At 31.3% G+C, this 19,035-nt stretch overlaps 1 protein-coding gene across 1 annotated transcript; it reads right to left on the bottom strand.

Moving 5' to 3' along the window:
• Positions 1-5,322: 5,322 nt before the first annotated feature.
• Positions 5,323-18,739, bottom strand: LOC133298056 (probable L-gulonolactone oxidase 4). The gene is made up of 7 exons (XM_061497296.1): positions 18,538-18,739; positions 18,378-18,437; positions 13,674-13,689; positions 11,266-11,869; positions 6,540-6,795; positions 6,140-6,241; positions 5,323-6,035 (listed from the first exon to the last, which is right to left on the bottom strand). The coding sequence occupies exons 1-7, from the start codon at positions 18,737-18,739 to the stop codon at positions 5,323-5,325; spliced, it is 1,953 nt and encodes a 650-aa protein (XP_061353280.1).
• Positions 18,740-19,035: the final 296 nt, after the last annotated feature.

Raw genomic sequence — 19,035 nt, 5'->3', positions numbered from 1 at the left:
AATATATCAATCACTTATTAGGCCTAATCCTACCCTCTTAGACCTGATTAAGCTATACATTATTATTATGTATTAACGGGTTCTGTTGTATAAGTTTATATTATATATAGTAGACCCAAATAATTAAAAATATCATAATATATAATATAAGTTTATACTATCAAACAAACCCTTAGGGGGTGTTTGGTAGGGAGAATTTTTTGAGATTTTCGAAAAAGTGATAGTGGTAATTCTATTTATCCACGTTTGATATAAGATTTCTGAATTTTTTTCTTGGAATTTGATTTTCTTGGGATTTACAATTTTCTTCCAAAATCCCATCTAAGAATACCGCAAAAAAAGAGGTATTCTTGGAATTTCAGGTATTTGTAAAAATTTACATTTTTTTTGAAACAAAATTTCGGTAATATTTTAACCTATCAAATAATTTTTTGATAACATTGTCGGAAAAGTGACTTTTTTACCATATTTTTAAAAAATCATGATTTTCGGACATAAAATTTTTAGGTCTCTTTTGGGATTTAAACTTCTCCTTTGAGAGGAGAAGTTAAATCATTTTTGTATATTCATCAAAATCTAATGCCAAACCTTTTCTCTGTTTTTTTTTTTTAAAAAAAAATTGATGGGACCATAGATTTTATTTCTTCCAAATAAAATCTCACTTTTCCAGTTAAAGTAGAAGTATTTTATCTTTAGGGGACGTTTGGTTGAAGAGAAATTTTTATGAATCATTGGAAAATGTGATTAGTAGGGAAATGGTTGAGAAGTGAGTTTGATAGAAAAATGTAAAAATAGTTGTTTGGTTAGGAAAAATTTTACCGGGGAAATTAGGTAACTTTTGTAAAGTCTATGTTTGGCTTTTGGTTAAATATAGATGGGGAAAAATGTGCATTTACCAAAATAACCTTGCTTTTGGTTATTCATTTACTTAGTTATTTTATTTTGTTTTTTTTTTTTATTATTAGAACCACCGCTCCAACAGCCACCGGCCACCAAGAACTATCACCTAACCAAACACATCCCTCCCACGCCATCTTCTCCAGCCTAGCCACTGATCCAGAAACCATCACCGCCCCTTTTCTTCTCCATCTCAACCAAGCCATCGGTCCTCTTCCTTCCATAACTCACCGATCCAATCCAAGAACCGGTAACTAACAGCCAACCACAAAACCCACAGCACTCCAAAAGCCATCATTTCATTTTTTTTAACACAGACCCACAGCCAAGCTCCACCGTCGACCTCTCTTCATCACCATCTTTTTTTTTCCACCACACACCATCTTCATCGCCCCATAACTCAAATCGAGCCACCAACCCCAGCCATTCAGCCCCCAAACCACCATCGAATCTCCTTCCTTCCCCAAATCACCATCATAAACCAACTCCCCATCTTCAACCTTTCCCAAATCGAACCACCGATCCACAGCCGAACCACCATAACCCCTTGTTCCAGCATCACGTCCATATGTAAAACCAAATAGAGGGCACGCTCGTCATTTGGGTATTAAACACTCTGACCAAATAGATAGCAAAAACGCAATACCACATACCAAAAGGGTATCTTTCGTCGGCATTTTGCATAAAAATAGATATGCAAATCAGTTTCGTAGCATAATGCTTTACATAGCCAAAATTAGAAAATCCTTCAACCAAACGTAGTAACCTCAAAATTCCACTTCACATTTCGCCGGCTTTTTCAAAATCATCCAACCAAACGCCCCTTAATTTATCCCATTTATCCGATTAACTGTTTCAAAAAATGATTAGCAACTTAAACTTAGTCTTCATTAAAGTAAAAGCCACTGAATAATGACAAATATATGAAATGACAATCAAAATTCAATTACAGTATAAACATTTTTCCCCATCAAAAGTTCAAAATAATACAAATAAAAAATTATACTTTTATATTACCCAAAAAAAATTATAGTTTTAACTTGCACATTAATTGATGGGAAAAAGATTTGTGTTTTTAAAGGACATAAATTATATCCTTTTAATTTTTAACATTATGTATTACAGATAGGGGAATGTTATATTTACAAATTTTTTATTTACAAACTATACTATGTCTGACCGGTAAGACACTCTTGAATAAAGTATTACCGATCAGACATAGTGTAGTTTGTAAATTTGTAAAATAAAATGTGTCAATATAATCCTACTCTTACGGATAATATATAATTATAATATGAAAAGTAATTTTTTTCTCTCTCCTGGGACACTTCAACTAAAGTAGAAAGAAAAAAATTAATATAATTATATACTATCTGTAATATATAGTGTAAAAAATTAAAAAGACACAACTTATTTCATTTATTAAAACACACACTTAACCCTTAATTGATATGGATACTATCAGTACAAATACATGTAGATTTTACTCTTAGCCTGCACCCGTGTAATAACTCTAAAGAATCCAAGTCAAATCTAATAAATACGACCAATACAAACTTAAGAGTTAAGATACATTAAAATTATTATAAAAACAATAAATTCCAAAAGTTTGATATAAACTAAGAGGTTTGCATCTATCATGTCACATGACATAAAAAAGTTTTTTACACACACACAACATTTTGTGGGGCCCGCACTTTTTGAAGCAAAAAAAAAAAAAATACTAAAGCACGCAAAACGAATCTCTATAACTTTACACAATCATTTTTCCTATAACATAACTCTTATAAAACCCATAAACTAATAATCCCAAAAGTTTAAATTGTGAAGGGATAGCAAATGGTTATTTGAGCACCTCCTAACACATAAGTTTTTTAGGGGGCGTTTGGTTAAGGAGAAATTTTATGAATAATAGGAAAATGATATGCATAGGGAAATGGTTGGAAAGTGAGTTTAGTAGGAAAATGTAAAAAAAAAATATTTGGTTGGAAAAAATTTGACTGGAAAAATTAGGTAACTTTTATAAAGTCTATGTTTGGCTGTAAATAAAATATAGATAGGAAAAAAAGATGCTATTACGAAAATAACCCTGTTTTAAAAAATTATAAACAAAAACACACTCTGCATTCAGTAATGAATATTAAATACAAAAACTACAAGTTGGGGGCACACTTCAGACAACTATTTATGAATACATATTTGATGGCATAATCATTCCGTGTACATGAATAATCTTTCATTCTCAGGCAAAGTCATTAAATACATTTCAGGTTTAAAAAATTATCGTTTTGGATCCTGATGACATCCAAGTATGATTATTGTCCTCTGCGATAACGCTGTTCGGGGGAACGTCTTCTTCAACACCACTGTTTGGAGGACCAACTTCCGCAACGACGTCGTTTGGAGCAGCATCCTCAGCTTCAACGACGCCGTTTAGTGGATCGTCATCAGCGACAACGCTGTTCGGGGGAACGTATTCTTCAACGACGACGTTTGGGGGAACAACTTCTGCAACTACGCTGTTTGGAGGTACGTCTGAGGGAGCATCTTCTGCTGCAACGACGGGTTTGGGTTTGGGGGATCGTCTGGAGCATCATTATTCTCCTCCTACTCCTCCTACGCTGCAACTTCGTCCTTTGGAGCGCTTAATGTTTTGTCAGCTTCGTCATCAGCTGCAACTACGACTCCTTTGTTCTCAAGTGCATTCCCTTTCTGGCGCTTCTTCACTTTCGCGCGCTATTTGGAAGGTACGCTCGTCATCTCATTCTTGCCCAATGTGACCATTTAGGTAGCTAAGATGCAATACCACATATCAAGAGGGAATATTTGGCCGGTTTTCTTAATCAGATAGACATGCAAATTGTTTCGGTGGCATAATGATTTAGGTAGGCATATATTCAAAACGTTTAAACCAAACAATGGCACCCAATAATTCCACTTCTCAAATGCCCATCTATCTCATCATAATCTTCCAACCAAACACACCCTTAGATTGACAACCGTGAACATTAACAAGAATCAAATTACAAACCATATGATCATGTAAGCTTTTAATACTACACATGTCAGGAATTAACAATCTCAAAAGCTAAAACATTTAGTAGAAATTAAATATAAGGTATATATATCTAAGACTTTCCTCGCTTTAACATGCGGTTGAGATTAGCAACCCATGTCTACCATCAGGACATGATAGACATGAAAACAGAGTAATACATGAAAATGTAGGATTTGAGCATATATGTCCAGTTGTTGGCCGGTCAAGGAAACTATGGTAGGTCAAAACTATCATAAATGGGTTAAGCGATAATTTATGATAATAAGTGAATTTAACACTATATTTTAACACAAAATCTTAAAATGTTTGGTTTATTAATCCTTTCACTTATATTATACTTATTTAGTCCATTTTTAATTAAAGGACTTCACTACTCACATTTAAATTCCTCACATTAAATTTTTATTTTATTTTTTTAAAAAATATTCTAATTGATTTATTGTTTCGTGACTAGTTCGATTCGAGACGAGTCCTGAGATTAAGGTTTTAAAACCCTTTTAAACACAGTATTCTATTTTTCTTTGACAAATAAGACAACAATCGTTGTCGTTTTCCCATAATTTGACGTAAACCTCTTTGAGATAAATAGTCTTTTTTGTGCAATTCAAAATGTGAAGTAAGTTTCCGTATCTTATTGGTGAAATGAAATACTTGAAATTCAACCGACTCTGGGTATTCTTTTTTTTTTTTTTTTGAAGTTAGCGGTATAAACGAGTTTTGGATCATATAAGGCCCTTCTTTTTTATAGATATTTTTATTGATTAGTAAAAGTAATGACACTAATTTTTAAATGCATCATTGGCATATGCCTAACTATAATCTCATTTTCTGATATATCTTTCTTCTGCATATCTGAAGGTGCTGATATCGGGTAACCTGGATGTTGATTACCTTGGAAAAATTCTTGAGTTTTCATTGGTCAGTTTGCAGAACTGAAGAAGAACAAAACACATGCTCTCATCCCACCTGCTCAATTTTCTGACGCCTACCACCATCATCACATATTTACACGAGTGAAGAATAGTTTAACAACTGAGCTACCATGTGTGTTTACGGGAGTGAAGAATAGTTTACCAAATGAGCTACCTACTAGTCCGATTAAATTTTTTGAATTGCATATTCTACGTAATTTATAATTTACTTGCATGTGTTTTTCTAGTAATGCATTGAATAGGAAAAAAGAAGAGAAGATTATCTCTTATATTAGAGACAGCTCGTGTCATTTAAATTTATTGACGTGAGTGAAGAATAGTGATTGATGATGCATAAGTATATAAATTACATAGGCAAATATTATCAGTTTTCATAAAGTGGGTCAAGTATTGCTTAGCCTCAAAACGGCCTTTCTTTAAGATTTGGCACCCTCATTAGGATCTAAGATGAGTACAAACCCTTGCTTCCTTGTAGACTTTGCCTGGTCTGCAAAAGTAGCCTTTGCTTGGATTGCAATGGCTATCTTGTGAGCAAATGCACAAACCTTCTAATGCACAACCATCTTTCAGCATTGTCAATCCTCCTTTCAGCCCAAGCACTTGGTCTGTCCACTCACTAGAAAAAAGCCCTTGTGAATCATACCGCTCTTTAACCTTAAAAAATTTCCCTGAGTTTTTGTACTTCTTGATTGCTCCTTCAAATGCCAAGTTCCTATTCTTACCCCAATGAGGTAGCCCTCCATATTTGAAAATCCCTAGCTGTTCAATCTCTTCAAGAATGTCTTCATAAAGCCTAGGAGTCATTGGATCTTTGCTGCGGTAATATGTGATATCAACATCTAAAGCATCCTCTTGTTTTCCCAAGTATGCACTTGAAGCCTTGACATAGCGCATGAGAATTCCATTATAAAGCTCTATGCCACACAATCCCTTTGGTTCCAATTTAACTAGTTTTTGCACATCTTCAATAAAATTTCTCACAATAGACAAGCTAATGCTAAATGTGGTTTGGTGAAAGAACTCTCCCTTCACCCTTGAGTCCCAAGCACATGCTGTGATCTTTGCATCTTGAATACTGTCCAAGCATGACCCAGATGCCTGCAGGCGATTCTGAAATCCAATTACAGGGTATCCAGTAAAGATTATACCTGCAATTACCAAATATAAAACAAATACCTTTATCTTAATAAGTTGAAACATTTGTTAAAGGGTAAAAAAACAATTATTATGTTTTGAGACTCATGGGGTGCACCATTGTTAGTAAGTCCATAAGCAGCGGTAACAAGGGCATTCGTTGTTATCTTTGCAAGCACGCACTTTCCATCAGCATCACTAGTGGATTCTTGAGCATCCTCTGGAACCCCAATAACCCAAAAAATAAATAAAAATGCGAGCAACATTAAAATTCATTCATTTTGATGTTTTCTTTCAACTATATATGTTTAGGGGAGAGTTATAGTTATAAACTTATTTTTTTACAAACTATACTATATACTAAGAGTAATATATTATGTGCTGAAATGTACTACTCCTAATATATGATATGATGTAATTTGTAAAAAAATTTAAATAAAAAATTTATAAATATAACTTTCCACGAGGAATGAATAGTACAAAGTTTGTGAATTTCAATTCAATAAAGCTAAGCTGACCTGTGGTTCTTAAGATTGCCAATTCAAGTGAAGGAGTGGGACGGAAAGGTATGAAATCATAGAGACCATTGCCCGATAAATTAATGGGGACACGATCATCAACACGGTAAACAACCTTGTGTTGACTTGGGTACCACGTTATATCCGCAAACTCATGTTCATGTCCAAAAGCTCCCACTTGCTCTCCCAAATCCGAATCATCTTTTGTTAAATAGGTGATGGATCTCTTGAAGAGGGGTTCTAGTTTTAGAGTAATCTACAAAATGATAAGCAGTCATCGTACGCCTCTTACATGATGTACAAACTTTGCAAAAAATCTCAATATAAAACAATATATGTTACTAAAAATTTTTAAGACATGTTGGGGAAAAATGTGTTTAAATAATTGTTATTTTAAATTAATAAACATAATACATCATATAGAAATATAAAATTATTAATATAATCTCCCCGTCAACTTAAGTTTTTGAATTGAAATAATTTTTTATATAATATCATAGTCTCCATAACCAAATGATCGTGAGTTCACTCCTCACCGTCAATGACTCTCGTGTGAGGTGACGTATTAGAAAAATATAAAATTAACGACTTAAGTTTTTGGTTGAAATGATATATATATATACGAGGAAACATTTTCTCCTTTTAAAAGAGAATTTTTTTTCTCCTATTACTGACTTATAGCATAAGTGAGTTCCACCTTGAATTTTTTTTCTCTCCACTATTTTGTAGGCCTCACTTATACTATGAGTCTTTAGTAGGAGAAAATTTTTCTCCTTTAAAAGAAGAAAATGTTTTTCCTATATATATATATATATATATATATATATATATATATATATATATATATATATATATATATGGGGCAGATTATATTTACAAATTTTTTGTTTACAAACTACACTATCTTCTCCCCGGAGTAGGGGTGTAAATGGGCTAGGTCGGCCTACAGGGGCCTACGACCTAGCCTATATTAGGCAAGACTTGGCCTATTATAAGTAGTAAAAATAATAGGCCTAGGCTTTTAAAAAAACCTATTTAGAAAACAGGCCATAGGCTTTTTTTGTACATGTCGGGCCTATGAGCCTACAGGCCGGCCTATATCATATTATTTATTTAAAATATAATAAATAAAATTATTATTTAATAATTTTGAATAATAAAATAATATTATTTTAGTTATTCATTTAATTGTTGAATGTTTAATAGGGTTAAACAGGCTAACAAGCCTAGACCAAGGCTTTTATTTTTTGAATATAGGTCAGGGCAGACTTGTAATTTGGAGCCTACATAGGCTAATAGGCTCGGGCATACCCAATGTTTTTTACACTGGCTTGACCTATTTAAGCCAAAGCCTAGCCTAGCCCAGCCCATTTACACCCCTACCTGGGAGAATATAGTGCAATTTGCATAAATTTGTAAAAAAAATTTGTAAACAGATCCTTCCCTTATAGATATATATGAGAAAAATGGGGCTACAAAATAGTGTAGAAAAAAAAATTATGATAGGACTCACTTATGCTATGAGTCACTAATAGGAGAAAAATTTTCTACTTTAAGGAGAAAATATTTTCCATATATATATAAGGAAAAGTGTTTGTCATTTTAAGAGAGAGATATACACAAAATAATTTTTTTATTTAAAATTTAAATTAAAAAAAACCACTCACTTTCTCTCTCCCATGATTTTCCTTTTTTGTGTCTATCTGTCTCCTAAATTGACATAACTTATGTCATTTAAAATGACAAACACCAAACTCATATATATATATATATATATATATGGAAAAATATTTCTCAAGCAGCTTATGATAAGTTTATCTCTGGCTAGCCCAAAACTATGTTTTATTTATTTATTTCCTTATATTAACTGATTTACCTTTGAATGGTTATGATTCCCCTTTTCTCTCTCTTCCTTTATCACCATTTATCCATCTTTGTACAGTTATGATTTAGTAGCCGGAGATTATCTCAAGCAGCTTGAGAAACGATAAGCCCATATATATATATATATATATATATATATATATATATATATATATAGCTTAACATTTCTCAAGCTGCTGGAGATAACTTTATCTCCGACTAATAAATCATAACCGTACAAAGATGGATCAATGGTGATAAATGAAGAGAGAGAAAAAAGGAATCATAACCATTTAAAGGTGAATCAATAAATATAAGGAAATAAATAATCAAAACGACGTAGTTTTGGGGTGGCCGGAGATAATCTTATCGCAAGCAGCTTGAGAAATATTTTCCGCATATATGTATATGGGGCAGATTATATTTACAAACTTTTTGTTTACAAACTACACTATGTAGGACCGGTCCTACATTAATCACACAGTGTACGACCGGTCCTACATTAATGTAATTGCAAAAAAAATTTGTAAACGGATCTGTCCCAATATATATAAAACTTAGTTTAGAGGAAACCAATAAAGTATACTTGATGCTCATGTACAAATAGAAAACTCATGCTCGTTCAAAACTAATAACCATTTAATTTCACATATCCCTAACATTCTTTGAGTCTTTGTCGAATCGTTTTGTTTTTTCCCGTTTGTCAATTTTGTCAAACAGGATGCGGATGCTTGCTTACTCAGCAAAATGAAATAAACAAATAAATGCTACAGGGTCTTAAGAGGGGTAGTAGATCGAGTTTTAGGGTAATTTACAAAATTTATTGACAATAATCACAGGCTATTTACTTTTTTATAGATTTAAATCAACATAAGCCTAATAAACTGTGTCCGTTTTGCCAGGAACTAAGTTTAAATTTTATTTTTTTTTATTTAAAAAAGGTGCATTTCTTAATTTTTATTTTGTAGTTGTGTTGTGCCTACACGATTGTGCCAAGGCGAAGCTTTTGAGCCCGTAATATATAATAGAAAAAAATATGTGTTATTTTAAAAAATATAAAGTTATATTATTTTAAACGAGAAAAAAAGATAGATAAAAAGAGAGAGAAAAGACAAAAAAATAAATAAATGTATGAATCTCATCTCCTTATAAAAATGAAATAATATAAATTATGCATAACAAAAAGAAAATATAAATTATATCATTTAAAATAATAAACACTTTTTCGTAGCACTGCAATGTTTTGGGCCGTACAGCATTCGTTACGAGTATTGTTTTGCTGGCATTTTTTTTTAGTTTCGTAGCTAGCATTCATAATTGTCTTGTTCAGGGTGTGTGGAGCACCAGAGTGGCTTGACTTTACTATTTATTTATCTTCATAATCGATCTTTAATGAGACTGGTGATACAATAAGACTCCCTAAGAGCTAGAGATTTCAATAAAAATGACAAATAGTCACGATTTTCAATGCATAAGTACGAATTACCCCTATTGCATTATTACTTTGACCAACACTCAGAATTTAATTTGATTTGACAATTTAAAAAAAACACTTAAGAATATAGAGATAATAGATTTATAGTATTAATATTTTTTATATTATAAGAAATAATTTTATTTTTTATTTTAAATTTGTAAAACTTATATTTTTTTTATTTTTTTTCATATTACCTTATATAAATTGCACATACTTTTATATATGTAAAAGATAAAAATATTTTTTATAACATGAAAAATAAAAATTTCAATAAAAATGATAAATAGTCACGATTCTCAATGCATAAGAAGTACGAATTACCTCTATTGCATTATTACTTTGACCAATACTCATAATTTAATTTGTTTTGACAATTAAAAAAAAGCACATAAGAATATAGAGATAATTGATTTATAGGATTAATATTTTTTTATGTTGTTGGAGATAATTTTATTTTTTATATATATAAAAGTATGCAAAATTAATATTTGTTTTTCTCTCTATTCTTTTTATATAGTCATATATGAGTTTCACATACTTTTATATATCTGTAGAAGATAAAATTATTTTTACAAGAAATATTAATCTCTATATTTATTGCTATCAAACAATAACTTGATTTGACCTTTTTCATATAAGGGACCCAAAGTATGAAGGTATTTTACATATTTATTGATAAGTGCCAATTACCAAAAGTTTTTCTAATAATTAGAATTACGGGTATTTTTCCACCAAACTAATGTCAAGATTTGAATTTAAATTTGAAAAACATAAAATGAAGTACTATTGAATTGAACTGCATTTGCCCGTTTATATTTCTAATGCATTAATGTACCATTGTATTGTTATTGTTTATTGCCTTTTGGCTGCACTCTATAAATTTGCTGAAAGCTGACCACAGCAAGACAGAAAGATATGGGTGGCCAATTTAAAATAGGATGATCTCAGCCATTTGTCCACTATATGTAAGACTAAAATATACTTCAAAATGGTTACCAAAAAATATATATATATATATATATATATATACTTCAAAATGATAGTTGTTTGCTGGCTGATGGAACAAGTGAATAAGAGGTACAACAAGTGATTCAGAATATTTTATTAGCCTATGTAGATCACAAATTAAAAAAAGTAGATCACCAATTGTCTTCTAGTGATTGGTACTACACCAATAATTTAGGGCTTGAATTTTAATTATGTGTATTGAGTTAATTTTTAAATTCATAAAACTCATTTTCGCTTCAATCAAGAACATTTTTGCTTGAAGCTGATAACAGACTACAGTTCACCTAGCTTGTGAGGATTCAGGCATATGAAAAGAGAAAAAACATGTCAAACAAAGAGCATTGCCATGTTCAAGAAGATACAAAATAGAGATCATACCTGTGAAATAACTCCCAGCACCCCCAGTGATACTTTGGCTGCATTGAGATTTTCATCATGTTCATGTAGGCTCTCAACCTTAGCATATCCATCTTCAGGACCTGCAGGCCTAACAATACTAAGCTCCACAACATAATCATGAACAGAACTTCCTTTCCCCCACAATGTGCTTCCATGAGCACCAGTTCCCATAAGGCCACCAATTGTCAAGCCCCACCAATATGGTGCATATGGCAATGCCAACCCAGCCTTTGCACCTTCATTGATGAGCTGCTTCATTGTCACACCACTCTCCATTGTCATTGTCCTTGCTTCCACATCAATCTTCAGTATCTGGTTGAGATATTTGGTGCTTATCAGCACCCCATTTTGGCCTTCAGGGCATACCAACTTTGGAATGCTGTGGGAAAAACGGGTAGCAACTTTCATCTTACTTTTGTTCCTAGTTGCTGATGCAACCATTGACACAAGCTCTTCCTCAGTTGTTGGGTACAAAACTAGAGCAGCTTGACAGATGCTTCTATCAGGGAAGATGCCATAGGAGTTTGTGATAGTGCAGCTTGTGTTCTTTGAAGAGCACTTGATTGGATCCTCTGGAGGAGTAGAGAGCACCAAAGAGAAAAAAAGAAAGATAAGAGTTGATCTGAAGGCTTTCTGAGACATCATCCCCTTCAAGCACAAAAATGGCATGGTTTAAAGGGTTGAACTTCAATGTTTCTGTGATCTTTTTTAGACCATAAAGATTTGTGTTTCACGTATATGTAGCTTTTTTTCTAATTAAGGAGTAGAAAGCAAGGAAAGTGCTGGGACAGAACTTTAATTGAGCATTCCTTGTTATAGAATCAAGGTCAAAGGTTAAAATTGTGTACTACATTTCTGTGTCTGGTATAAGAAAAAGGAATGGATATGTTAAATTCACTTTATTCAAGGGATATAGTTATTAATTGGTTTCAAAAAAAAAATTATTTTATAAACTAGAAGTATTTTTTCATGAGAAATAATCTTATTCACCACAAGTCCAGGATTAAGATTTTAAATTCTTTCAAAAAATAATACTGAAAAAAATCAAATACATTCTTTCATCTTTATTTGCTCAGCTCTAATATATCAACTGACCTATAATCATTTAATGTTGGTTTCAATTTTGGATGTATCTGTATTTGATACACGTGACAAGTGGGTCAGGATTGTTTTAACTTGGAAGTGATGAATTTTTGTTGATTTGGCATTGAGCCAAGCAGCTAGAATCCACCTGTCCTAAACTTGGCAATAAAATAAGAAAAATAAAAATAAAGAAGTGCTGCTATACCTTCAAGCGTGCTCTGTGTTGCCTTTGAACTGAAGGTTGGATTATATGGTGCTAGGAAGTGATCTTGCACTAAGGCCACTTACTCATTGTTGAAGCCAACACATTATACACATCAACACATATTTCAATAGATTCTTGCCACATCAATGGCGTATTCTGTCAGTGGAGACCTTATGAAATTTGCATATTTATGTGATCTAGGAATTTTAATTGACTATTTTTTCTTATATTTTATTTTTGTGGACTGTGGCGTCAGATTCATTTCATTTTTTGCTCTGCGGTTTAGTTACACTTTTCCCCCACTTTCATTATAACGTTTAATTGTATGATTACAAGCTGAATTGGAGCACTGACAGCTAATTAATTGAAGAAAACAGCTACGCGTAGGGGCAGTGTCAAATACACAAGACAGGCAATCAAACTAGCATAAAGTAGAGTTGTTGGGTGAATATTTTGGTAATATAGTATGTGATAAACATATTACTGATTTTTGTCTCAGCAATTGACTAATTTAAAAACATAGGAGATATAAAAATATGAATTTTTGTGCTCAAGCAATTTTCAAAAGCAAGCAGATGACAACAGATCTATTGATAAAACATAAAGAAATGAATCTATACACATTCTCACTGGAATTATTAATCCACTCATTACTTAAATATTTAAGGAGTAAGTATATCACTCAGGCTTTCACTGAATTAATATTATCATAAACTTATTTATATTTTCACTTTTCACATTCAAGTAATATACACAGAAGATCGAAAGGTCTTTACTCAAAATATAATGTGATCTGGTTAATGGAAAGATAAGTAAAGAGAAATATGACTAAAGAACTGGAAACAAATAAAATAAAGTATAAGTACAAACCAATGTTTAACTCACAATCCCTTTTATATTTCTTCCTCTTTTTCCTTTTTCAACATTTTTATTTTTTAACCCTAAAATTTTTTCTTTTCTTTTTCTATCTTTTCGTTTCGATATATAAATTTTTTTCTTCAATACTTTTATTTGCACAAAATTTAAAGGGCAAAACAAAATATATATTTTTATTTATTTATTCACCATTTTTAAACATTTATTTCTGCCCAAATTATATCACCTCTTTTTTACCACTAAACATCGTGAGACATATATTTAGGCTCAAGGGGCTAAACAAATGATAGCATAATGGGTGGCTATTTGGCCAAGTGGCTAAAAACAAAACAATACCTCAATCATATCGTTAACCATCTCAACAAAAAATAAAACAAGTTTTAGAGCATTTTCAATAGTGAAGTGCACACCAAAATACAAATTCCTATTTAGCCTCAAAATCCCTCGGCTATGAGTGCATGATCCAACTAACTATTATCTCTCGATCACTCAAACTATAATCCTAATATTCCTGTTATCTCTTAGACTTACTTAATGAGTGCTCGTTTAATAAAAAACCAAAACTAGTATGTCAGTCATCACACTAAGGATCAAAATCACTAATTAATTCCCCTATCAACTCTTTCATTTTTACACAATTCCATCATAAAAAAAAAACAAATCATCCTAGGAGAAAGAAGAATGCAAAGAAAAGTTGACAAAAACTTCCCTGTAAAAATTTTGCATTGAGCGCTCAATAGGGCCATGAACTGCTACCGTCAAAAACTTGTTGTGAAAAAATGAAGTGTACTGATCGTACAAGTAATAAAGTGAAAAAGTAAGATATCGTTTCCACGAGGATTGACCTATTAAACACTAATTTCGCTACACGACAAAAGTTGGATCAACTGCAAAGTTTGTTGAAAATATGATTTAAAATATAAAACTAAAACAGAACCTATCAAATAACTATCAAGAACAAGAACCAAGAACTCATAATGAAAATTGGATTAAAATCAATATGCAAAAGCGTAATTAAGATTTCGACTTTCTCAATTTCATCCTAATTAATCTACCTTTTCCTATAACTAATATTCAACTTATGTTATTGACAATTCTTTCAAGCTTATCCAAAACTCTATCCCTTTGTGTTTCAATCCTTTACCCTATTAAAATCATAAAGTGATCTCTCATAGGGCAAACATTAAGAACAATAATTAATAGTCATAGATTGCGCAAGTCTATCCCTAGATCATACAAAATCTAGCAATTAATCAATCAGAATCCTACACCAATATCTCTATTGTCGTGCAGGATTCTAGTGTTCATTCAAGATTGGCCAAATCCTAAACAAAACTATGAATTAAAAACAAATTAATTGCATAACATAAACATTGAATATCAGATTACAAGAAAGGAATAAATATTACCAGGAATCCATAGGTCCTATCTAACCCTGACTATAAAGAAACCTAGCCTAATATAGTCACGAAAACTAAAAAAATAGATGAAAATCTAATGGAAAACATAAAAGAACGAAGTAACCGGTCTCCACGGAGAAGTCTTGACCGTTCCTCCGCCTTTTCCTCCAAGAATCCCCAAAAAGTGATTAGAAAAGCCCTAACACGTGCCTTTTTAACAAAAAGATCAATGGGCTTTTATTTATGAGTTGCTCGATGTGTTTGCTCACTGAAGCGAGCAAATTCGTGAGCATATTTGATCTACTTGCTGAAGCGAGCTGCAACATAAAACAACTTTGACAGCAAAAGTATGATTTCATAATTTGGGCATAACTTGAGCTATACTTGTCCAATTTATATGATCTTGATCTTGTTGGAAAAATAAAAGAGAGATATACAGCTTTTATGAAGAACACAAGATTCAAATCCATCATATTCGATCTGGAAAATTGGCCAAAAGACAGCTTCAAGAAGATTTTCACTAAATGGTTGCTCCACATTATCGCTTTAAGTCCTTCTAGCTTAACCATTACTCTAATACTTCAATTCAACTCAATTGTCCTGCAAAACAAGCAAAATTTATTCACATAAATTAATAATTCAAACTCTATGCTTTTTAACCAAATAATTATAAATTTTCATACTTTTGATTATATATAAAAATATTTTTAGTCCTTAAAAATATGATAAACTATGAGTTTATCGTATGGAATTTTCAAGAGTACGTGTTAGCATACTAAGACTTAATACTTATGCATGGAAAACAATTCAATATCAAGGACATGAAGAAACTTGAAAAAAAATATAGAGGAGGAATAACCAAATAGATTGGTTTAACCGTAAACAAGGATGTATAAATGTTCAGATCTAAATCATGTTACAAAAATAATTTTTGTAAATTATTTATTTTTTAACGTGAATGACATGCTTTTGACAAAATTAATCAAATTTAACGTTGACACAAGTTAACTCACGCACACTAGATTGCCAACAAAAAAAAAACATAGATGGGAAGGGAAGCCATGATACAACACGTGTACTTAAGTATTTTGCTTGTGGTGGGAGGAAATTTTGAAAAAGAGTACTACCAATAATAGGAAAAGTATGAGTTTTTTTTTTGTTTTTTTTATTTCATACATTAGAAATGTTCCAAATTTAAAACTAGTTTCTTTTGACTCTTGTACTTTTTCAAAAAAGTATACTTGATATTAAATTTAAAAAAATTGTTTTGTTTACTTTTGGACGATCTTAGTCTAAGCTTTTAGAACCTTGGTGTAAATAAAAAGAAAAGATAATTACTCTTTGTGATGATTTTTCCTCCTCTACTTTAACATGCATTATTACATATAAGTAATTGAATAAAGTAGATGAATGATGAAGATTGAATATAACAATTTTTTATTCTTAATCCAGTACAAAAATAACCAACCCCTAGATTTTGATATAATATGACAAATATGATAATATAGGCAACCCGTAATGTAATCCATGTAACTTGTTGAGTGGGCTAGTACCAACCGTAACACATTACATTTAGGGGAAAAAAATTCTCGTGAGATAATTTTATTTATGCAATACATAAAAAAATCGGTAAAATTTATTATGGAGAAGAGAGAGAAAAAAAATAAAATAAATCACATCTATTTTTTTTTTATTTATACAAAGGTCACACCCATTTTTTATATATACATAAAATAAAATTTACGTGAGTAACATGATAAAATATTTCCTTTACATTTAATGGTGTTTGCATGAGCACGTACAACAACAGTATTAAAACATACCATAGCGCAAATGCTTTGCCACAAGCGTATTACGGAGACAATTAAGGGGTTTGGATTAGGATTAGGATAAAAACTCATATTTTTTAAAGTTATTCATCTATATTTTATAGGAGAGGTTATATTGGCAACTTTTTTTCTTATAAACTATATTAAGGGGGTATATTGGATTAGAATTTTAAAAGATTTTTTTGAGATAATTTTTTTTTATAGATTTTAAAAGATTATCTAGAATCGGAAAGACTTTAAAGACTTTTTTTACAATCAAGATTTCATAAGATTGGATTTTAAAAGATTTTAATAGAATTTATAAGATTTGAAATGATAATATAGATTTATAATATTTTAAAAAATCATATGAATTTTTAACAAACATTCAAAATTACAAGAGTCAATAAAAAAGGGAAAGATTATACTTACAACCTATTTTTGTTTACAACCTTTTACAATCATATCTTAACAGTTAATTTCCGTCAATCAACGGTTATTATTCATTGCAAATTAAATATTGATTAATGAGTTTGATTTGTGAAAATAATAACCGTTGGTTGATGAAAATCAACGGTTAAGATATGGTTATAAAGGGTTGTAAACAAAAGTAGGTTGTAAGTATAACATTTCTCATAAAAAAAATAACAAAGAAATGCAATGAAATTAATAAAAAAAGAGTAAAACCTAATATAATTTTCAAAATCAATAAAACATAATATAATTTTTAACAAACATTTGAAATTACTAAACAACAGCTTTTCACATATCTAAAGTTATACTAGTACTCAAAGCATTAGCATCTTCTCGTTTCTACTCTTGGGTTTGACTAATCAGTTAAAATTAGCTTTTTCATTTGGTATCAAAGCTATGCATATATGATTATAAGACTCAATTTTTTAATTATTAAAATAATTCTAAATTTGCATATAAGACCTAAAGTTCATGATAAAATTTCGTTTAGAATTTTTTGCAATTGATCTTGAAAATCTTGGGGGTTTTGTTATACGTGATGAGAGTTTTCTAACCATATATCATGAGCATATTTTCATTGAATATTCTAAGAAAATTTCGAATATAATTTTTGAGTTTTATTACATGAAAGTTTAGAAAATTAATTTCTCAATTTTTTTTCAATCGATACATTGAAACCTTAAATTGCTTTGAGGTTTTTGAAAAACAAGTTTTTAGTTATCTATTGACACAAACATCAGTAAAATTAACTCAACACCTCGAAAAAATTTTGACCTACCAAACACCTTTTAGTAACTTACAAGAAAAAAAAATTTCTCATCATATTTCCAAAAATTATTTTTTCCCTATAAAATTTTTTCCTTTTCTAGCAAACACTTCTTAAGGTCCCGTAGCAGGATTATATATGAATTCTCGGGAAAGGTCGGTAGGAAAAACAAGAAACTCACGTTTGGTTGACGAAAAAGTGAAAACTTTGCCGAAAAAATTGTTTTCCCGGATTTGTTTATCCTGTGTGCAACTTTGTATAAGGTCACTATAGATGAAAGTCCATAGTTTAGTTGGAAAAATTGCTTGTCGAGGGAAAGTAAAAAATAAGGGTTTTATTTATCTTAACAAACAGGAAAATCACAATGTCTCCAGCCCTCGTATCGGTAAGTGAGCCACTTTCTCTTTTTTTGTTTTTTTTCTCTCACTTTGGTGGATCCCAATTTTGAATGTGTCTGCAGGAACAAAAATTTATTTTACTGTTACTTAAGAGTAATAAATCCCAAAAAATAAACAACGATTTGGTGGACGAAATTAACCCTGTGATTGGAGAAAAGGGGTGTCATAAAAAAAGTGACCAGAAACAGGTGCACAACTTGGTCTTCTTCTTCCTGAAGCTCATCATCTTGTGGCTGCTGACCTAGTGCAAGCGGTGCTAAATAGAGATTAACCAAACTGAGCCAGGAAGCCACTACAAGGTTAGAACCAAAGACTATGGCTCGTCGCCTAGTAACAGTGGCAATAACAGAGGGAAGGTTCTTTGTTGAGGAGGGTCGAGTTAGCAGTGACAACGGAGAAAGCTTACTTTGGAGAGAAAACAGTGCCATGGCTCCCAGTCCCATTGTAGCACACTAATCTAAGTGTTCAAATCAAAAGGACCAAAACTTTGAAGATGTATTCGGCCTCAGTGAATGTGGCTCCCACAAAAAACCAGCGACTCACACAATACCCACATCTCTATGAAATCCTCAACCATGAGTAACGTTATTACATTTTTTGAATGAAAAGGAAAAGTGAAATTATTTTTGTAAAATAATCGCAGATTACTACTAATATTTCATAATTAACCATCAAATATTTCTGAGGAAATATGGATCTACTAAACAGCATTTCAATAACATTTCAGTAAAAAGAGTTT

This window comes from Gastrolobium bilobum, unplaced genomic scaffold, assembly GCF_033153095.1.
Source record: "Gastrolobium bilobum isolate Gb01-03AN ecotype WA unplaced genomic scaffold, APGP_CSIRO_Gbil_v1 utg25739, whole genome shotgun sequence".
Classification (NCBI taxonomy): domain Eukaryota; kingdom Viridiplantae; phylum Streptophyta; class Magnoliopsida; order Fabales; family Fabaceae; genus Gastrolobium; species Gastrolobium bilobum.
This window is presented reverse-complemented; position numbering and strand designations above follow the sequence as displayed.

Coding starts and splice junctions, on each gene's coding strand:
- LOC133298056 (XM_061497296.1), bottom strand. CDS start 18,739: ATGGGACTGGGAGCCATGGCACTGTTTTCTCTCCAAAGTAAGCTTTCT. Junction 18,438..18,537: donor TTTAGCACCGCTTGCACTAG/GTCAGCAGCCAC, acceptor CTCCAATCACAG/GGTTAATTTCGTCCACCAAA. Junction 6,036..6,139: donor TTATGGACTTACTAACAATG/GTGCACCCCATG, acceptor TGGTAATTGCAG/GTATAATCTTTACTGGATAC.